The sequence below is a fragment of the Solanum verrucosum genome, unplaced genomic scaffold (assembly GCF_900185275.1).
Source record: "Solanum verrucosum unplaced genomic scaffold, falcon-dt-bn FXZP01000280.1, whole genome shotgun sequence".
Lineage (NCBI taxonomy): Eukaryota > Viridiplantae > Streptophyta > Magnoliopsida > Solanales > Solanaceae > Solanum > Solanum verrucosum.
Window position 1 is genome coordinate 2,518,515 of NW_026019982.1, and position 18,302 is coordinate 2,536,816.

The 18,302-nt window shown below is 30.4% G+C and overlaps 2 protein-coding genes across 2 annotated transcripts; both read left to right on the plus strand.

Moving 5' to 3' along the window:
* The first annotated feature begins 9,738 nt into the window (after positions 1–9,738).
* LOC125817396 (calcium-binding protein PBP1-like) lies at positions 9,739–10,260 on the plus strand. The gene has a single exon (XM_049496930.1). It carries the CDS (start codon positions 9,752–9,754, stop codon positions 10,109–10,111), a length of 360 nt encoding a protein of 119 aa, XP_049352887.1. The 5' UTR covers positions 9,739–9,751; the 3' UTR covers positions 10,112–10,260.
* A 4,268-nt stretch (positions 10,261–14,528) lies between these two features.
* LOC125817459 (putative F-box/FBD/LRR-repeat protein At4g03220) lies at positions 14,529–17,507 on the plus strand. The gene is made up of 3 exons (XM_049496995.1): positions 14,529–15,717; positions 16,354–16,539; positions 17,192–17,507. Exons 1-3 carry the CDS (start codon positions 14,608–14,610, stop codon positions 17,495–17,497), a joined length of 1,602 nt encoding a protein of 533 aa, XP_049352952.1. The 5' UTR covers positions 14,529–14,607; the 3' UTR covers positions 17,498–17,507.
* Positions 17,508–18,302: the final 795 nt, after the last annotated feature.

An 18,302-nucleotide genomic window follows, 5' to 3' on the forward strand; every position in this document is an offset into this window, starting at 1 on the left:
CACTTCATTCTCTACGCAGCTCGAATATAAGTTTGTGGAGTCGGTATATTTTTCATTATATACCAAATAATTTTAATAAATATGTATCCAACATTGAAAAATATATTATAAATTGCATAATAAGATGGCAAAGTAAACTTGTCTTCGTGCAAAGCAGAAATGATTAGGCAATTTCCAACTCCAAGTCCTTTTGTGAGTTTGAAATTCTCTTCTTTTTTTCTACAAAAAAATGATAAAAAGGATAGCTTTATTTTCATTATTCGGATCAAGAATGAAACGGTGACCAAGTCATACTATTTACTACGGTTTGTGTCATTTTATTTGTTATATTTTATTTTTGATAATTAAAAAAGTAATTTAACTAAATTATTTATAGTATTTGTTTTACTATATTAATCTCTTTTCTTATTTATCTAGTAAGAAAAAAATTAAAATTGTTATAAACATATGTGTATTATAGTGAATGTCTATTATGTGGAGTCCTTTTAGGGAATTGTTAGGAATCCTAATTGGGGACCAAGTTAGGTTTCCCCTATAAATAAAGGGATTTTCTTCATTGTAAATCAGATCTGTGAATCCTTAAATATCATTCAAGAGTAATAATAAGTCTTCTCCCTACTTTATTCGTAACAAAAATAAATAATTATTTATATGTTAGATTTTTTAAAATGATAATTATTTTTATTTTTTAAAAAATGGATAGGAATGAGTATAAGACACTAGTTGTCTTATTTCCTCTTTCTTTTTTAATTTATTTGTCATTTAAAACTCAGGACACAAATTATCCAAAACAGGGAAAAAGTACTAATGGCATTGATTAGGATCACGTTTTAAATAATGACTAGCGTTCATATTATCCAACAAGATCCATTTCTTAAGGTTTTAATACTGGATAATTTGATCTATTTTAATAATCACATCGTAATCTTGTTTATCACCACTAAAATTGGTGTTGATTAATTAAATGATCACTTATCTATTAAAATCATGCCACTATATTCCTTATTTTTTTCCTCCCTTATAACCATTTTACTACAAAAAATATTACCCTCGATTTTGCGAATTTTTCGCACCAAAATTTTAATTCAACACTTATATTAGTCCACGTGAAATTAATTAATTTCAAAAACGAAAAAGTAAATCCCGACCCGGCCAGAATGAATTTCGATGGTTTTTGGATTATTTAATTTTTTGCAGACTAATGAAGTTCACGTTGACTACTATTTCTGAATAAGATTGAAATATATGACTTTCTACATAATTTTCAACAATTACAGGATATATCAAATCTAATTACTTTGGTTGTTGACTATCTGAATTTTCATCTTATTAATGAGAGTTCGATTTTCCATCTTATAATCTCCTTTCATTGCCTCCTTTTTATTTTATTTTTAAAAAGATAACATGCTAAAGTCTATAGAGACTAAACATGCCATTTCTTTTGTATTTGATGGGGAAAATCGAATAATTAAAGATGCCTAACACAACAATCTAACTGTATCTGCTATTTTTTAATAGCAAAAAAATAAATTAAAAATTCGAAGGCTAATAATGTGAAGGGAATAAAACACCAAAATAATGAATAAGCCAAATCTCCAAAAAGATTGTGTAAAGTCTTTACACGCTTTTTTTTTCTTCTTGAAACCATTAGTTATTAAAAAACTTAGGTCGGTGGTGGCAGGGGCGGAGCTAGGTAGAGCTCGTGGGTTCGGACGAACCCACTAAATTTTCTATAGACCTTATATTTATCTAAGAAAATTAAATAAATAAATAAATATATATATATATATATATATATTAACTTGTGAACCCTATAACAAAATTCATTGACAATTTAGTGGTAAAGAAGGGGCGGTGGAATTGTTTTTCACACCAGTGTTGAATTTAAAACCCCCAAACTTTTAATTCTAACTCCATCTCTGAACTCGATGTTTTAGCAAAATAACATTAATTAAATAAATCTAATTCTACTCTAATTTCTTTTATAATATTAGCTCATTTTATTGCTATTAGGCAAACAAATTAAGAAAAATAAATTTCCAACATAGATTAGAATAATATATAAATTGCATGCCAACCCAACTACCCCAAGTGATAAATGGTCTTAATAAAGACTAGAAATTAAATGATTAGGCAACTTCCGAGAGACTAAAGTTCTAGAGGCTTCCAAGTCCTTTGTCTAACTAGGAAATTTCTTCCTTTTCTTATTCTCCTATGAACAAATATAAACAAAAATTTTGAAAAATATTCCTTCCCTTTCAAGTTATGCGAAAATATGAAAAGTTAAATGCTGCGAAAAAGAAAGAAGGAAGAAAAACTACATAATTAGATATACTTCACTATCATATATATTTATTTATAATTTCAATATATTACGTATTTTATAATTAATTAAGAGTTTTTTTTACGTATCTTACACTTAGATACAATATGTATTTTTGCTATCCGATACGCAAAAATATGGAGAGAAGCAAGCGAGATTGGGAGGGAGGCGAGCGAAATTCGTGTGTATCCCAGATACATGCGAACCACACTAGATATACACTAAATACATACATATGTATGTATGTGAGTGATTAGCATGTATGTGGTACCAGATACATGGGAGAGCGGTGAGCAAGACACCTAGAACAAATTGCACCTAAATTTGACCTCATACATTCGAGATACATATACCTGGATGTATCTGGAGACATCAAAATCTAGTAGCATACGTAATATTACAAATTAAAGTGTATCTGAGTAATTAACTTATAAATTAGTGAGATTTATTTAAGTTCCACCTAAATAAATTCAAATTGTATGGATGGAATTTTATCTCCTTGTAATTAATTACTATATATGTGCGCCCGTGCCAGCACGGGCCCAACATTTATTATTTATTTTGTTGTAATTTATGTGATACTGATGAAATTTGGATAGCCACTTAATTTTTTAATAAATATTTTCTTAAAAAATTAAGTTTATAATTTTTGTAACTTATAAAATTGATATAATTTTTAAATAATATGCTATTTTCTCTGTCCCAATTTATGTGACACGAATCAAATTTGAAGAGTTTTATTTGTGGTACTTTAATTTTTTTAAATTCAATGACATATGTTTTTTTATTAATAATATTAATGATCTAATATTAACATTAGAAATAAAAGAAAAGTCATTTACAGATAAAATAATTAAACGTATTACTTACTTATTTGTTTTATATATATATATATATTTACCTAAGTAAATAAAATTTTCTTAAATAATAATAATAACAATACTATTTTTAACTTTATAAAACAAAATATTTTTGATGACATTAAAAATTAAAAATATTTTTATGTAACATAGAAGATGGAATAACTAAAATATAAATACGAAATATATTTATGTAATACAAAATATTTCTTTTTAATTAACACTAAATTAAATAAATGATGAAACATACGTTTTAATTAATGAAAATACATTTTAAAAAAAAAGAAAAAAAAGAATTGAACTAGTCCCACTATAGTTGTCAATATGGGCTAGCCCACCCCATCCGGGCTAACCCATACAGGCTTTGACTTTTTACGGGTCAGGCCGGGCTAGCCCATTTTTGGTGTGGGCCAGAAAACGGTCGGCCCAACCCATAAGTACGTGGGCTACAGGCTTGCAGGGCCAGCCCACTTTTTTAAAAAATATATATTTTTTATAATTATTAAAATAAATTATAAATTATAATTTAAAAATATTATCATAAATATAGACAAAACAATATTACATCATGTTAATGTTACTACTTGTTAATCAAATCCACAAATAAAATTATCTTTATAATATATATTAAGGTTTTTTCAAATAAAAGTATAAATATATAAATAGAAATATTAACATAATTGTTTTGTCACATTAAAACACAAAAAATGTGACAATATTCCAACCATAAAAAAGTTAAAAATAAACTCCTTAAAAAAATCATGAAACTTCTGGCGTATCTAACACATCATGAAATCTATGGCGTATCCAACACTTCATGATCATTTTCATCAAGCATATCTGAATCAGCTTGTGGCAAGGTTTCAATTAGTTAAATATTAAATAGATTTTGAGTTTGGATTCTCTTTAATTTTAAATTATAATATTATATTATATTTTTTTAATTGTTTTTATTTGGCCCACGGGCCGGCCCTACCTATATTTCTCAAGCCCCACAAATCAGCAAGCTTATTCAGGCCGGGCGAAAAATCCTTTTTCTTAAATGGGCTCCAAAAATCTTAGCCCAGCCCTATTAAATCACGGGTTAAGCCAGGCTGGCTCAACAGGCCTAGCCCATAGTGACGGCTCTAAGTCCCACCGAAAAGCTAAAACTGAGTAATTGACTGAATTAAAAATAGAAATTAAAAAGTGACAGTGTCTAGGTTCGATCTTGGGACCTCATGCATGAAATGTCATGCTGCAACCAGCTGGTCAATAGTCAGCAAGCAGGACGACCCTAAGCTGCTCTCAGTAGCCTCTTATTAAATAGGGATAATGGTCTGAAAAATATCTCAACTTTGGTCGAATTTGCTGTTGCGATACTAAACTTCCATGAGGACCTATTACCCCTGAACTATTTAATAGTGTATTTTAAAGGTATATATGTGCTCACGTGGACACATTACTATTTATAATTTTGTATTATTTTTTATGTCCACGTGGGCAAATATATATGTTTAAAATACGGTATTAAATAGTCTAGGGAGGTAATAGGTACTCATGAAAGTTTAGTATCGCAACAGCAAATTCAATTAAAATTAGAATATTTTTCAGACTCTTATCCCTGTTAAATAAGAGAATCTTGTTAAAAAGGAAAAAAGAAAGAAAAAGCGAAAAAAGGTTAAAAGAGGAAACATATTCCTCATATATGGGGTCTTATATTAGTTTGTAGGTTATTATGCTAGGGTGTGCATATTGAGATAAACATCGAATTATCATTTTATTGAAATTAAAATTTTGAAATTGTAGATTTGATATTATGGTATTTGTTATTATGATTTTTTTTTAAATTAAAAATAGTAGTTAGTATGGTATTGAATATTTATCAAGAAAATATCAAATATGGTATACAGTATCTAATTACATATACAGTTTAGTATAATACACTATTATTTAATAATAAATATAGTTCGATATAATCGAGAAATATCATGAAAATTTAAAATTACAATTTATTTATTATATTATTGAGTATTAGAATTTAGTTGAAATTGAACAAAAATATAGTTATCGATTTATTATACTATTAAATATCAAATCGTACCAAATTAATTTGTTATAATAACAAAATAATACTTAAAAATAAAAAAATCGAAATTACTGAACTACAATACCATATTATACACACTCCTAATTAATTATAATTCCGTTGGTCAAATTTAATGTCAATAGCAATTATGTAAAGTTAACGCCATAGTTTTCCTTAGCCTCCAAACTTAATTAACAATCCTTTAATTTATATTTCTAGCTGTCTATTACCCCAACATTTAAACCAATCTCAAGAAATTCCGTTGGAGTACTAATTAATACTGCTTCTCAAGATTATGTGAATAGTTTAGATTAGGAACTAATTAACCTGCATGCATAATCATAATTAGAAGCAAGAATGCCTAAAGAAATGGATCTTGTTGGATAATATGTACGTTAATTAATGGATCTTATGGATAATATTCACAAAAAAGAGATTATTTTCTTGTATTATAATCTATGTTCAGTAAAAGATATATATGGATCATTGTTTAGAATATACTTTAGTTAGAGCCTGTTTGGCATTGTTCGAAGAACAAAAATACTTATTTTGAGAAAAATAATTTATTTATTTTTTAAATTAAGGTGTTTGCTAATTAGTAAAATTGTTTATAAATGGAAGTAAAAACTTTTTTTTTCTGATAATGGAAGAAGCTAAAAAAGTTGTGTTTAATTGAAAAAAGCAGATGCACAAAGCAGAATTTTTTTATATTCCAAGACCAAACTATTCTTGCCGTATATACATCTTTTTTAATATATCTATATTTATTTATTTTTGTGGTGAATTTTGTTGTATGTAGTGATTTAATTTGTAGAATAGTTTTTAAATTTATTTCTATATATAATATTAATTGAAAATTTTAATATGTACATTTAATTTAATATAAATAAAAATTTAATTAAAATATCTATAATAGTTATTTAAAATAATTTATCTCTATTAAATAATTTTAATATTAAGAATCTATTAATATCTGTCCTTTTTTGTAATTTGACTCTTAGAAATACTTTTAAAAAAAGTTTAGTCAAACATAATTTGTTTATCAAAAGTACGTGAATTTGCCAAACACAATTTGTTTTTATTCTTCTTTTCCAAAAACACTTTTCATAAAAATCTATTTTTAAAAAATTCTTCTAAAAATAAACATTTTTTAGAAGTAACGAGAAACGGGCTCTTCATTGTAACGATCGGGTTCCGTCGTTATAGAAAAGCCAACGGGGAAAAATTTTGGGCCGGAAAACTTTTTTGTAGTATCTTGAGATTTTCCAACCTAGTCCAGATTTGGACGAAATCGGAGTCATTAAAGTCTAGGGAAATATGGTAGCAATTGGGTGATTTAATTATGATTTTGATTACTTGAGTAAATAGCTAAAACATTAAGGAATTCGTATGACTTTACGGAAATCAATTCGGGCGAGTAGAACTCCCGGAATTGATCTTAGCGTGAACGTGTAGTTTCTGAATGTCGTTGGTTGAAGGTGTGTTGTGAAATGGGGTCTTGGAATTATTAATTTTGCTCACTGGTTCCGTGCATGCCGCTGAGGCGGGATTTCTGCCACCAGGGCAGGGACGCTGTAGTGGGGTGAGTGTCGCCATGGCGGGGCAGATGCGACTTAAAGTCGGAAATAAACCCCAAAAACGTTTTATTCTGCAATTTTCAAACTTGAGAGCTAAGGAACGAACCCAGGGCATTTCTTGACAGTTTTCCACCATTCTTGAGGCTAAAGGTAAGATTTTTCACTCCTGAATCCATTTTTCGATCTGTAGAACGTAATCTAATGGGTAATTATCGATGGGGAAGGGTTTTGATCTGGAAATTATGGTGAAAAAAAGCCCTAATCTAGGTATGAGGATCATGAGTTTGATCTAGGGTTGATAGAATTGTTGGTAATCCGAGTAATTAGTGATTGTTTATTGATTTTCGTGTTATTATTATTGTTTGTAGACTAAGAACAAGCGAAACAAATCTGAAAGGGGAAGAATCAAGTTTCTTAGGGGATTCCACCTTTGTTCGAAGTAGGTGATGGTTGTGATTATATGATTATGTGATGTATGTTTGTTCTTGCTTCATTATGATACATGTATGTATGTGAATGTTGCATTATTGATCACATTAATTGTAAATGAGGATATATGAATGATGAACTTCATGAAACATGACTTGATTGTATGATTATGAGAATGTACTTTGTGATTGTGATTGTGGCTTGTTGAATGGATCGGGTGTTGCGTTCCGACACACTAACTTGGATCATTTGTCACGTTCCGGTATAATTATGGGATCGGTTGCCACGTTCCGACATAATCATTGGATCGGGTACCACGTTTCGGTATGCTAACAGTTTGGGTTTGGGTTCCATGAGAGGACCAGTGACTTGATATAACTGTGATATTTGAGAATCGTGAAACTAATCGTTGTTCATAAATGATGATGATATTGTATATGTTCAGTGTATGCATGTTATTGTATTGTTGTATTGACTTATGTATGTTGCATTTAGTGGATAACCGCGTGATCCTACCAGTACATTGTGGTTGTGTACTGATACTGCACTTGCTCTTTCTTTGTTGAGTACATGACATCTTCCGGCGGCTATTGACAAACCTCGCTAGAAGATCAGTGATCATTCGAATTCAAGGGTGAGCCAGTTCTTTCGGGCTGCCATGAGTTCTCTTTCTGTCTATGTCCACATTTCGGACTTAGACTTTCTAGTTAGTTATTAGTACATTAGTTTGGGGTTGTAACCCTTCTTGTTTAGATTTATGGATCTTGTTAGAGTTTTGGCACGTTGACTATCAGGTTCTAAGTGTTACTTCCGCATTTGTTTTAGTTGTTAGACTTTTGTTTGGAGTTTATGAAAACTCCCTAATTCTTTCCTTTGCATTTAACTTGCTTCCGTAACTTAAATGTTTTAGTATTTTGATTAAGTTGGTTAGTTAATTAGTATGAATGGTTCTCCCGCTGGAAGGTTAGTGTGGGTGCCAATCACGATGGTCTGGGTCATGACATTCATAGTACTACATTAACTTGGGGTTTGAAATTATCAATTTATCACGCCCCTTATAAATTCATCTTTTCATATTGACATTATAAATATTAGACAAAACATTGTCTTGTATTCAAATTTTATGATTTAGTGTGATATCATATCTATCAAACTAAATTTTCAATCATTACAAAGTTAATATTTCTCTACTATATTATTGAAACAACAATATACACAATATATACCATAAATAGAATTCGGAGAGAACGATATGTATACAATTTTATTTTTATCTTGCGAAGATAGAAAAGTTATCTCTAATATATTTTTACTTCTATTATTACAATATAAATGTGTGTCAATTAATATGGTAGACTTTGTATCTAGTCAATTACCACTACTATATATCTAAAATGGGTTTTGGGGGAAGTACTATTTTTGAATTTTGAATTAAAAGCAAGATAACTACTTGAGTAGTTTTAGTATTTGATGTTCATGAACATAATAACAAAGGAAGTGAAAAGAAGAAATTTAGGTAAGTTTGGTAGAGCTTTCCTAGAGATCCTTTCCTAGCTTCCAAGTTTCCACCACAAGTCCCCTTGCCACCCAACAACAATCACACCAATCACATGACTCCACTTAGCAAATTAAACAATTCCCTGCCTACCAAGACAAACAAATATCAAACCAATTGGCATTGCAATTTTTTAAAAAAAATATACTTTTAAAAGTAAGACAAATAAATTAATATATATTAACGACAATCAACATTCTTTATAAATGTCTCTAAAGCTATATTAGATGTAAATGTTTTAATTCCTTTTAATGTATATATTTATTGCCGCTAAAAGTTATTTTTGTCTTAGGGACATTTCACATATTTTTTTTAAGATTAAGATCATAAGCATCAAATTTTTTCTTTTTTCAAACTCTATACCAAATCAGTGGCTGAGTTAGGATTATGACTAATAGATTCAAAATTTATAAAAGTAAACATACGAACTAATCTAAGGAAATTCAACATCTACTATATGGAGGTTCAAATCTATAACCTAATCATAAGGTGGCTCTACTCCATACAAAGTTAAAATCAAACAAACAAATTAGGACGGAAAGAGTATAACACTAGGAAAAAAATAAAGATTCTCTCAAAATTTCTCCTAGTAGTATGGAACAGGTCAAAGGGGGGACAATGGAATAATAAAAAAATAGATAAATAATCCATATGTAAAATGACTGTAGTTGCCCTTTTGATAATGACAGGCTGACAGGTTTCTTCTTAGAAACAGAGAGGCAATTGCAGTCTGTAAGAACCTATAGCCGACCAACAATTAAAATCTCTGTGATTTGGTTGTCATCCATACCTGACCCCCACTCCTAACCCCCCCACCCCTTCTCTATCCCCCCTATATCTAGAGGAAATCATCATTATATTGTTTCCCACTTCAAGAATCATCATCATCAATAAAAAGGGTAAAAAGGGTTTTTATTTTCAATTTTCAAGAAGATAATAATGGCTGGTACAAAAACAAATGATTTTCAAGATATGTTGCCAATGATGGCAAATAAGCTTGGTGGGGATGGTTTAATTAGAGAGCTGTGTAATGGGTTTAGGCTATTAATGGATAAGGAAAGAGGGGTTATAACTTTTGAGAGTTTGAAGAAGAATTCAGCACTTCTTGGGTTACAAAATTTGAGAGATGATGAGTTGATGAGTATGTTGATAGAAGGTGATTTGAATGGAGATGGTCATCTTGATCAGATGGAGTTTTGTGTACTTATGTTTAGATTGAGTCCTGAATTGATGGAAGAATCTGAAGATTTGCTTGAAATTGCTCTGCAACATGAATTTAAAGCTAATTCAGCTAGGTGATTTGTGTTCTTGTAACTCAATTTGAGACTGATAAATTATGTAACTTAGTTTTTTCTTTCTTTTGAGGTCTTGATTATTGACTTTTTCATGTTGAAAATTGTAATAGCAAAGATGGAAACAAGAGTTGGGAATTTGATTTCTTACACAAATATACATATTCTTTGTAATTTCTATTTTTTTAATTTTTTTCTTTAGGATTCATTTTGTTTTACTATTTTTTTTATTTTTTTTAGAAAAATAAAAATGAATCCTGAAGAAGAATGACAATGATTTTAGTATTTTCGATCAAATTATGAGCTATAGTTTTTAATCATATCTGCGTATGATGCGATGAATAGTCGGATGTGATAATTTTTAGTAGCAGAAGTAAGAGTGTCAATGGGATCGGATCGAGAAGGGCTCACCTGTGAGGCCTTCTCGTCCGATTTTAGGCCGGACTGACCGGATTTTGGTAAGAAAGGGGGGCACGAGCACAACCTTCTACGTCTTAATAATTGATTCTAAGCTGGGTTGGGTCACCTTTTGTTTTTCTTCATTCTTAAATTGATTTTTATGTGTGCTAAAATTGACATTTTATAGGATAGACGTTTGATCGTGAACTTTATTTTTTATATTTAAATTTATATAATATAAGATTAAATTTCTTCACTGTAAATTGAGTGGAAAAGTGATAGTTTTCTCGTAATTGGCTGGGCATTGGGAAAATACACGAAATAAAAAGAATCATATGAATTGAACATAATTTTCAACAATTCACACCCATATTTTTTTATTCCTTTTGTTGCTAGCTTATTTTGTTGATTTATTGACCTTTGTTTTGGATGAAAGGGACTAAAAATATGCTTTGCTGGCTGCTCCTAACTAATTTTGTCAAGAAAAAAATATATTGGCTAACAATCGGATAATGGGCTGCTTACTGAGTTAGATATGATAATGACACTGACGTATATATAATTTTTTAGAACTAAATTGAACGCTGAACCAATGCGTCATTAACTTAATGTGGGTCCGCCCCTGGGTCATGGTCTCCCGACCTGAAAAAAGGTGTTTGATCTAGCCTCGTAGAGCGTTCCGAGCTATTCTGTTACTAATCTTAGCCGATCTTGTTCCGGGCCATCGACTTGTTATGTAAAGAATAAAGATGCGTTAATTTGAAGTGAAATTATGTCTCTTTGTGTGTGAATATCAACTCTTTTCACAGTTACAAATTGATGAACTTGTAAATACTGAATTTCAGCATTCTGAACACATAAAAGTCCTAATGTGGGTGTTCTCTAAATATTGAACTTAAAACGAAATATTTAAATACTAATTTAATGTGTGTTTCAAATATAATACTCTATTTAACGTCACAAAGTGGGCAGATTATGTTCAAACACAACTGTGCAGCTAGGGCTGTGAGCTTTCACTACTTTTTTCTACATCAACTAAAATAATAATATTGAGCAAAATGTATTAATCACGTGGTAATATAAGATATAAATTAAACATATTCACAGTTGGATTAGTATTTATCTGAAGAGACTCCTATTACTAGAGTTTGGGAAGATGAGATATCTTCATTTTTATACTTACGAGATTTAATAAGGAATTTTTTTAATTTATAAACGACCAAGAAATCTCATTTCTTTATAAAAATTCAAGTTTTTTTTTTTAAAAAAAAAACAGTCAGTAGATCTTACTGTTGTCGAGTTTATAGAAAATATGTGAATATATCTCTTTTAAAAGTTATCAACTTATTTAACTCAAAATTATTATCCTTAATATACTATGAAATCGTTAATTTTAGGAAATGCATTTAGCTTCAAATATTAAAAATGTAAAAGATTGGAAATCCTATTTTATAAGAGTAGAGACAATTAAGAGAAGGTTAATGATAATTTATGCGGTCTTTTTTTTAAAATAAAAATAATAATAAAGTAGTAGAAGGGGATTATAGGTGAGAAATCATAATCAATTAAATGAGATACTAAGATTTTCTGTGATAGTTCATGTGATCACAATTAGAAACGTGATAGAAAAAATGAAGGATATAACCTTGTGTCGCAGCAAAAAATTTGGTCCTAACTCCTAAGGATCAAAAGACATACTTCGTATATCCTATTTATGTGTCATATTTATTCTTTTTAGTTTATTTTAACAAGAATATTATCTTTTTATAATTAAATATAAATTGACTTTAATTTATTTTTTTTACCCTTGATGAAATTATTTATAATCACATAAATGTATAAGGTTTTCTTGACTATAAAACGATTTGACACGATCAATCGCGAAGAAGCTATAACAGCATACTTTTGAAACGCCTGCCCAATCATAAAGCTCTAATCATAGGCCCAATTAGAATATGCTTAAAAGCACTTTTAATCAGATCATATTAAAGTCATATCTCCATTTCAACTTCTATAACATGACTAGATATAGAGTTGTCAAAAAGGGCAGTTCTGCCCCACCCGGTCTAAGTTTTGCGGGCTTAAAAAATTAATGGGATAGGGCAGGTCGACCCTTCATTAGGAAGGGCTTGAAAATGCTCAATCCAATCCAATCCTAGAAGGGTCGCGGGCTAGGGTGGGCCAACCCTTTTTTTTCCTTTTCAAATTTAAAATTCTATGACATTAAGAAAATGAGAAAATTTTCAAATCAAATATGTCAAACAATGGTATTGTTTCAATAATACTAGCAAAACATCTAGTGTGATTAACATGTATCTAGGATACTAGATATGCGAGATACATGTATCAGTGTGATGCATCCCAGTTATTCGAGCGAGATGGAGGGAGGCAAGGGCGTGAGATTTGTCAATGAATCCTAGATACATGCGAATCCACTTGGATATAATGTATTTAGAACAAATTACACCTAATTTTGAGTTCATGTATCTCGAGATACATGTAATTGGACACATCAAAATCTGATAAGATTCGTACTATTAGAACATAGCATGCATCTAAGTAATTAACTCATACACTAGTGAAATTTCTGTAAGTTACCCTTAAATAAATAGTTTTGGCTCATGAGCCGACCCCGACCTGGCTCCGATCAAGCCTCAAGAACCAAGGACTTATATGATCGGGCCGGACTTATAAGATCTAATTTTAAATAAGCTTGAAAAATCCTATTCCAACCCTACCCAATAACGGACTGGGATAGGCCGATTTCATGGACTAAACCCATTTTGACGGCTCTAAGTCTAGACACATAGTTTAAAATATTCATTTTGGCTCAACTTATGAGTCATAATCCCTCCATTTTTTTTCACGTTGGTGATGCAATACAATGGATTGAATTGTACTTATTTTGTCAAGTTGCTATAAAAAAAAATCATCAAAATGCCATAGATATTTTATCACAAGAAGCACCCACAAAAGCATGAGACCATAAAAAAAACACAAATATAGAAACCACTATCCTTCGTATTATATTTTTTTTGCACAAATGATACAGTAAGAAATTATGTGTTCATTCTTTTAAAATTTTATTCATTAATGCGGTGTCAAAACCTTAAAAGGTCAGTTTAAATTTTGTACACATTATTGGTGTATAGATTTTTACATCATCAGGTTAAGTTGATTTAATTATAACGAATATAAATGTTCATTGCAATTGCAAGATATGATAACTTGAAAAAAAATATCTTATTGTAGCTGGTTACATTGAACTAATAGTGTAATTTTATTTTATTTTTCAGTTTCACTATATATTATTATTAATTTAATTCATCTTAAAGAATAAAGATTGGATATCATATGAGAAAAATATGCCTTTTAAATCTGAAATCTCTCCGAATTTAATGAAATGATCATAACGGTGTATTTTCTTCAATTATTTTCATCCAAAATAGGAACGTCTATTTAAATCCATTTAAAATGCATAAGCTGTCTATGGTGAAAAATATAGAACCTTTTTATTTTCCTATTTTTTTTACTTTTTGCACGGTTAATTAACGGTAATAGCTTAATTGTCATTAACAGTTAACACTCTTTGTAAATGTCTCTAAAGGGTAAAAACGCCCTTTTGAAGTGCAAACACTAATAGTTCTTGAAACAAAACTAGGACAACTTAGAACTTTTATTTGACTCAGCATTCAGATAGCTTCCCGAATTTCAGCATTAGTTACCTCTCTTTCTATATCGACATTAGATCCAATAATATTGAATATAATGTATTAAAATATGAATAGTATCTCATATTATTAATGTCATGATTTATTATGTATACCAGACATAAATTTACAACCAAACGTTATACTAAAATTTAGTAACACTATACTATTTTTATTATCTTATACACCTTATAAATCAAAATGTTTTTGAATTGAAACAAACTCTAGCGTCCTTCCCGCACTAAGTATAGTAGTATTTCACTCTTTTTAGAAATTTTTTTCTTTCTTTTTTCACTCTTTTGAAACTTTCAAACTCTTAACTAACCCTAACAACACACTCTTTCATTTCATCTAAATTAGAGAAGAAAAAGGGTGATCCAATGTGACATTTTAGATGAAGAACAAAAAAATCATTCTAATGGAAACAAGATCCGTTAAGAAAAAAAGGCTTCTTGATGAAATCTACGCGAGTTTTTCATGTGGTGAAGACCGCATCAGTGATCTTCCTGATGCGGTCATTCACCAAATTCTTTTCTTCCTTCCAATCAAATCCATCGCCAAACTTAGCGTACTTTCTAAGCGATGGAAGCACATGTGGCACACTTTCCCAGATCTCGATTTTACAACAATCAATGTCCCATCAACATCAACATCATCATCAGGTTATAATAACTCAATCTCAAAAGTCAGCTCAAACGTTTACAAAAAATTCCACGCAAATTGTACTAGTGCTGGAGGTGCTGATTTCATAGATCAAGTGTTATCTTTTCGCGAAAAAAATTCAGGGATCAGGGTCCTCCGTTTTCGTGCAAATCTGAGTTTTTCACATCTAAACGCCCTGATTCGTGGCGCTGTTAAGCACAATGTACAAGAACTTGACGTTGAAGTAGCCACTAATGATTATTTCAATTTCCCAAGAAGTGCTATAAATAGTGACTCTTTAAGAGTTTTTAAATTAAAGTCAAAATATCCAGGATTTAGGTTACCTCCTTCATCAATTATGAAAAATGGGTTCAAAAATTTGTTCTCATTGTCACTTTCGTGTCTTATTATGTACGAACAACCTTCGTTACATGATTTATTCACGGAGACATCTTTCCCGTTGCTTAAGAAATTGAGTCTTGATGGTTGTACGGGGTTAACTTACTTACATGTAAGTTGTCGTGTACTAGAGGATTTAATTCTTGAAAATTGTTTTCAATTGGAGAATTTAGATATAACGTGTTCGAAATTGGAGAAATTGAGTGTCAACAGCTGCTTCGATTCGTATTCTAGTGGTACTGAGGTTAAGATTGTTGGTCCGAGGCTAAAAAGTATTGTTTGGTCGAATAATACTATAACGGATCAAAGTTGTTTGGAGAATTTAACTTGTTTGATTGAGGCTTTTGTTGGGTTTTTTGTTCTTCTTGAGGATCTTGGTGCAATGAAGCTTCGAAGTGTCAATGATTTCTTGTCTGGCCTCTCTCATTCACATTCTTTAGTTCTTGAAAATCAAAGTGTTGAGGTATATTTTTTATTCATTTACCAAGTTTTATGTTTTATTTGATGTGTGACATTTAATTTTGGCCTCTTCTATGGATCTAGCTATATGCGTGACATTTAATGTTGTCTCATAACTTGGTGTTTGTCAACGGAATTGAGTAACTCGGCCCATCAAGACTTAAGCTATTCAGCTTTGAGTCTTGATTTTTCATATGTTTTTAGTTCAGTTCATTGACTACTAGATATTCTCTTGTAAATATATATTGATTATTGGACCAAGTTGTTGTTGTTACATTTACATTAGGCCTCGTTTTGCTCTCTACCGTGATTTGAATTCTGATCTCCCATGATCTCCTTATTTTGTTAGGCATAATCCAATAAATATTTATTGATTATTCAACCAAATTGTTGTTGTTACATTTACATTAGGACACATTTTGCTCTCTACCATGATTTGAATTTTGATCTCCTCGATATTTTGTTAGCCATTTATCCTATAAATATTTATTGATTATTGGACCAAATTATTGTTACATTTACGTTATGCCTCGTTTTGCTTTCTATCATGATTTGAATTCTGATCTCTCATGATTTTCTCGTTATTATATCATTGTAGACTTCAAAATTGATTTCTATAGCTCTCTATTTTTTGTTACAGATTCTATCGAAGAATAATCACTTGGCAGGAATTTCTCTGCGTCCTTTTAGTAAACTAAGATCATTAGAGTTGCACACAGGGTTCCACAAACACAACATTCCAGGATTAGCAAATCTGTTTAGGAGTTCTCCAGCAACAAATACACTAATTCTCAAGATTACAAATGAACACAACATCCAAAGAAGGGTAAGAATTTTTCATTCAGCAAAAAATCCATCTTAATTATGTATTAATTGTTGGTGCAAAAGAGTATATACGATACGAGTAACGAGGTACATAAACCTATAAACACACGAAGAAAATTATCTCAATAAATATCTATGATCTTATGCAATTTATAAACTACATTGTTAAGAACATAAAATACACTTTTAGAAATAGTAGACCTTTTTTTCCTATCACGAATCAATAGAAAATTTTGTTATAAGTAAAACATTTGTTCCCACCTCATATTCACCCAATCAACTCACTGGGAAAATGCATGACAAAAAAAAGATTCTCATTGAAATACTTGGAATAAACACTGAATATTTTTTATTTTTTCATTGATTCAATAAAAAATTCTCGATAATGATACAAACTGCAACTAAGTATGACAAATTAAAGTTCATGGATAGTGTGAAAAAATTATGACTCCATATTTGTGTATATAAGTTAAGCTCATTTCTATTTGGACTGATTGATTAAGTGAATGTGTGTCAACTTCTTAGATTGGAGATCACTAGTGTCATGCTCGAAACTATAGGTTATAATTCACCCATTTACACTGTCAATATATATTTCTCATTAGATTGATGTTTAGCCTCAGGACACATTTTTCTTGTCTTTAAATTTTCAGAAATGGAATAGGGACCTATGGCAATTGTCAAACTCTGGTGAAGAAAGATTTTGGGAGTCACAAAGTAATGCTATGAATTCTTTCCTTCAACATCTTAAAGTAGTGAAGATTCATGGATTCTCAGAGTGTGAAAGTGATGTTAGTTTAGTGAAGTTTTTGTTGAAGCATGGAAAAGTATTGCAAGAAATGTTCTTGTGTGTAGCTGAGCTTTCCAAATCAAGAGACTCACTTCATAGAGAAAAAATCAAATCACAAATAATGGGGTTTTCCAAAGCATCTTGTAATGCTAAGATTGTGTTCAAGTAAACTTAGAGATATGTATGGTTGCAATTTTAAAGTTGAATTATATCCATATTTATGGACTTATGGTTGCAATTTTGGAACTTCATCATGTCTTATTATCTCAATTGGAATGTAAATTAATTATTTTCTTCTTTATTTTTTCTTGAGTTTTGACACGTGTCATACTTTAGTTGGCGCGTATAATGCAATTTCCCAGAAGTAGTGGTTATGCCAACAAGCTCAGGAGATAAACAATGTATTAAGCCTAATTACTTGATTAGTCAAAAATGCTCCCAAGATGCACCTTAATTATCATTTGTAGCTGTGAGTTGGAGGTATCTAAGATAACAAATGGACATTTAGATTGAATTTGAGTTATTTAAAGAGCAACTTTCAAATATAGCAAACACAAAATTCATATTTGTATGCTATAGCAAAGTTTGCATAATTGTGCTCCATAGCAAACATATATATGTATAATTCGCTATACATATACAAAAAAACAGTTGTATAATCTGCTTTGGTATACATATACAAAAAGATCAATTGTATAAAGTGAGAGAGCGAGCGAGATCTGGGAGAGTGGCGAGCGAGATCTGGAAGAGGGGAGAGAGGGGAATGAAAATATATGTATATATACAATTTTCACGCATTTTATACATTTGCATTTTTGTATAAAGTGAGAGAGGCGAGTGAGAGACCGAGATCTGGGAGAGTGGCGAGCGAGATCTAGGAGAGGGGAGAGGGGAGAGAGGGGAACGAAAATATATGTATATATACAATTTTCTCTCGCTTTATACAAACACAAACGCATTTTATACAATTTGTG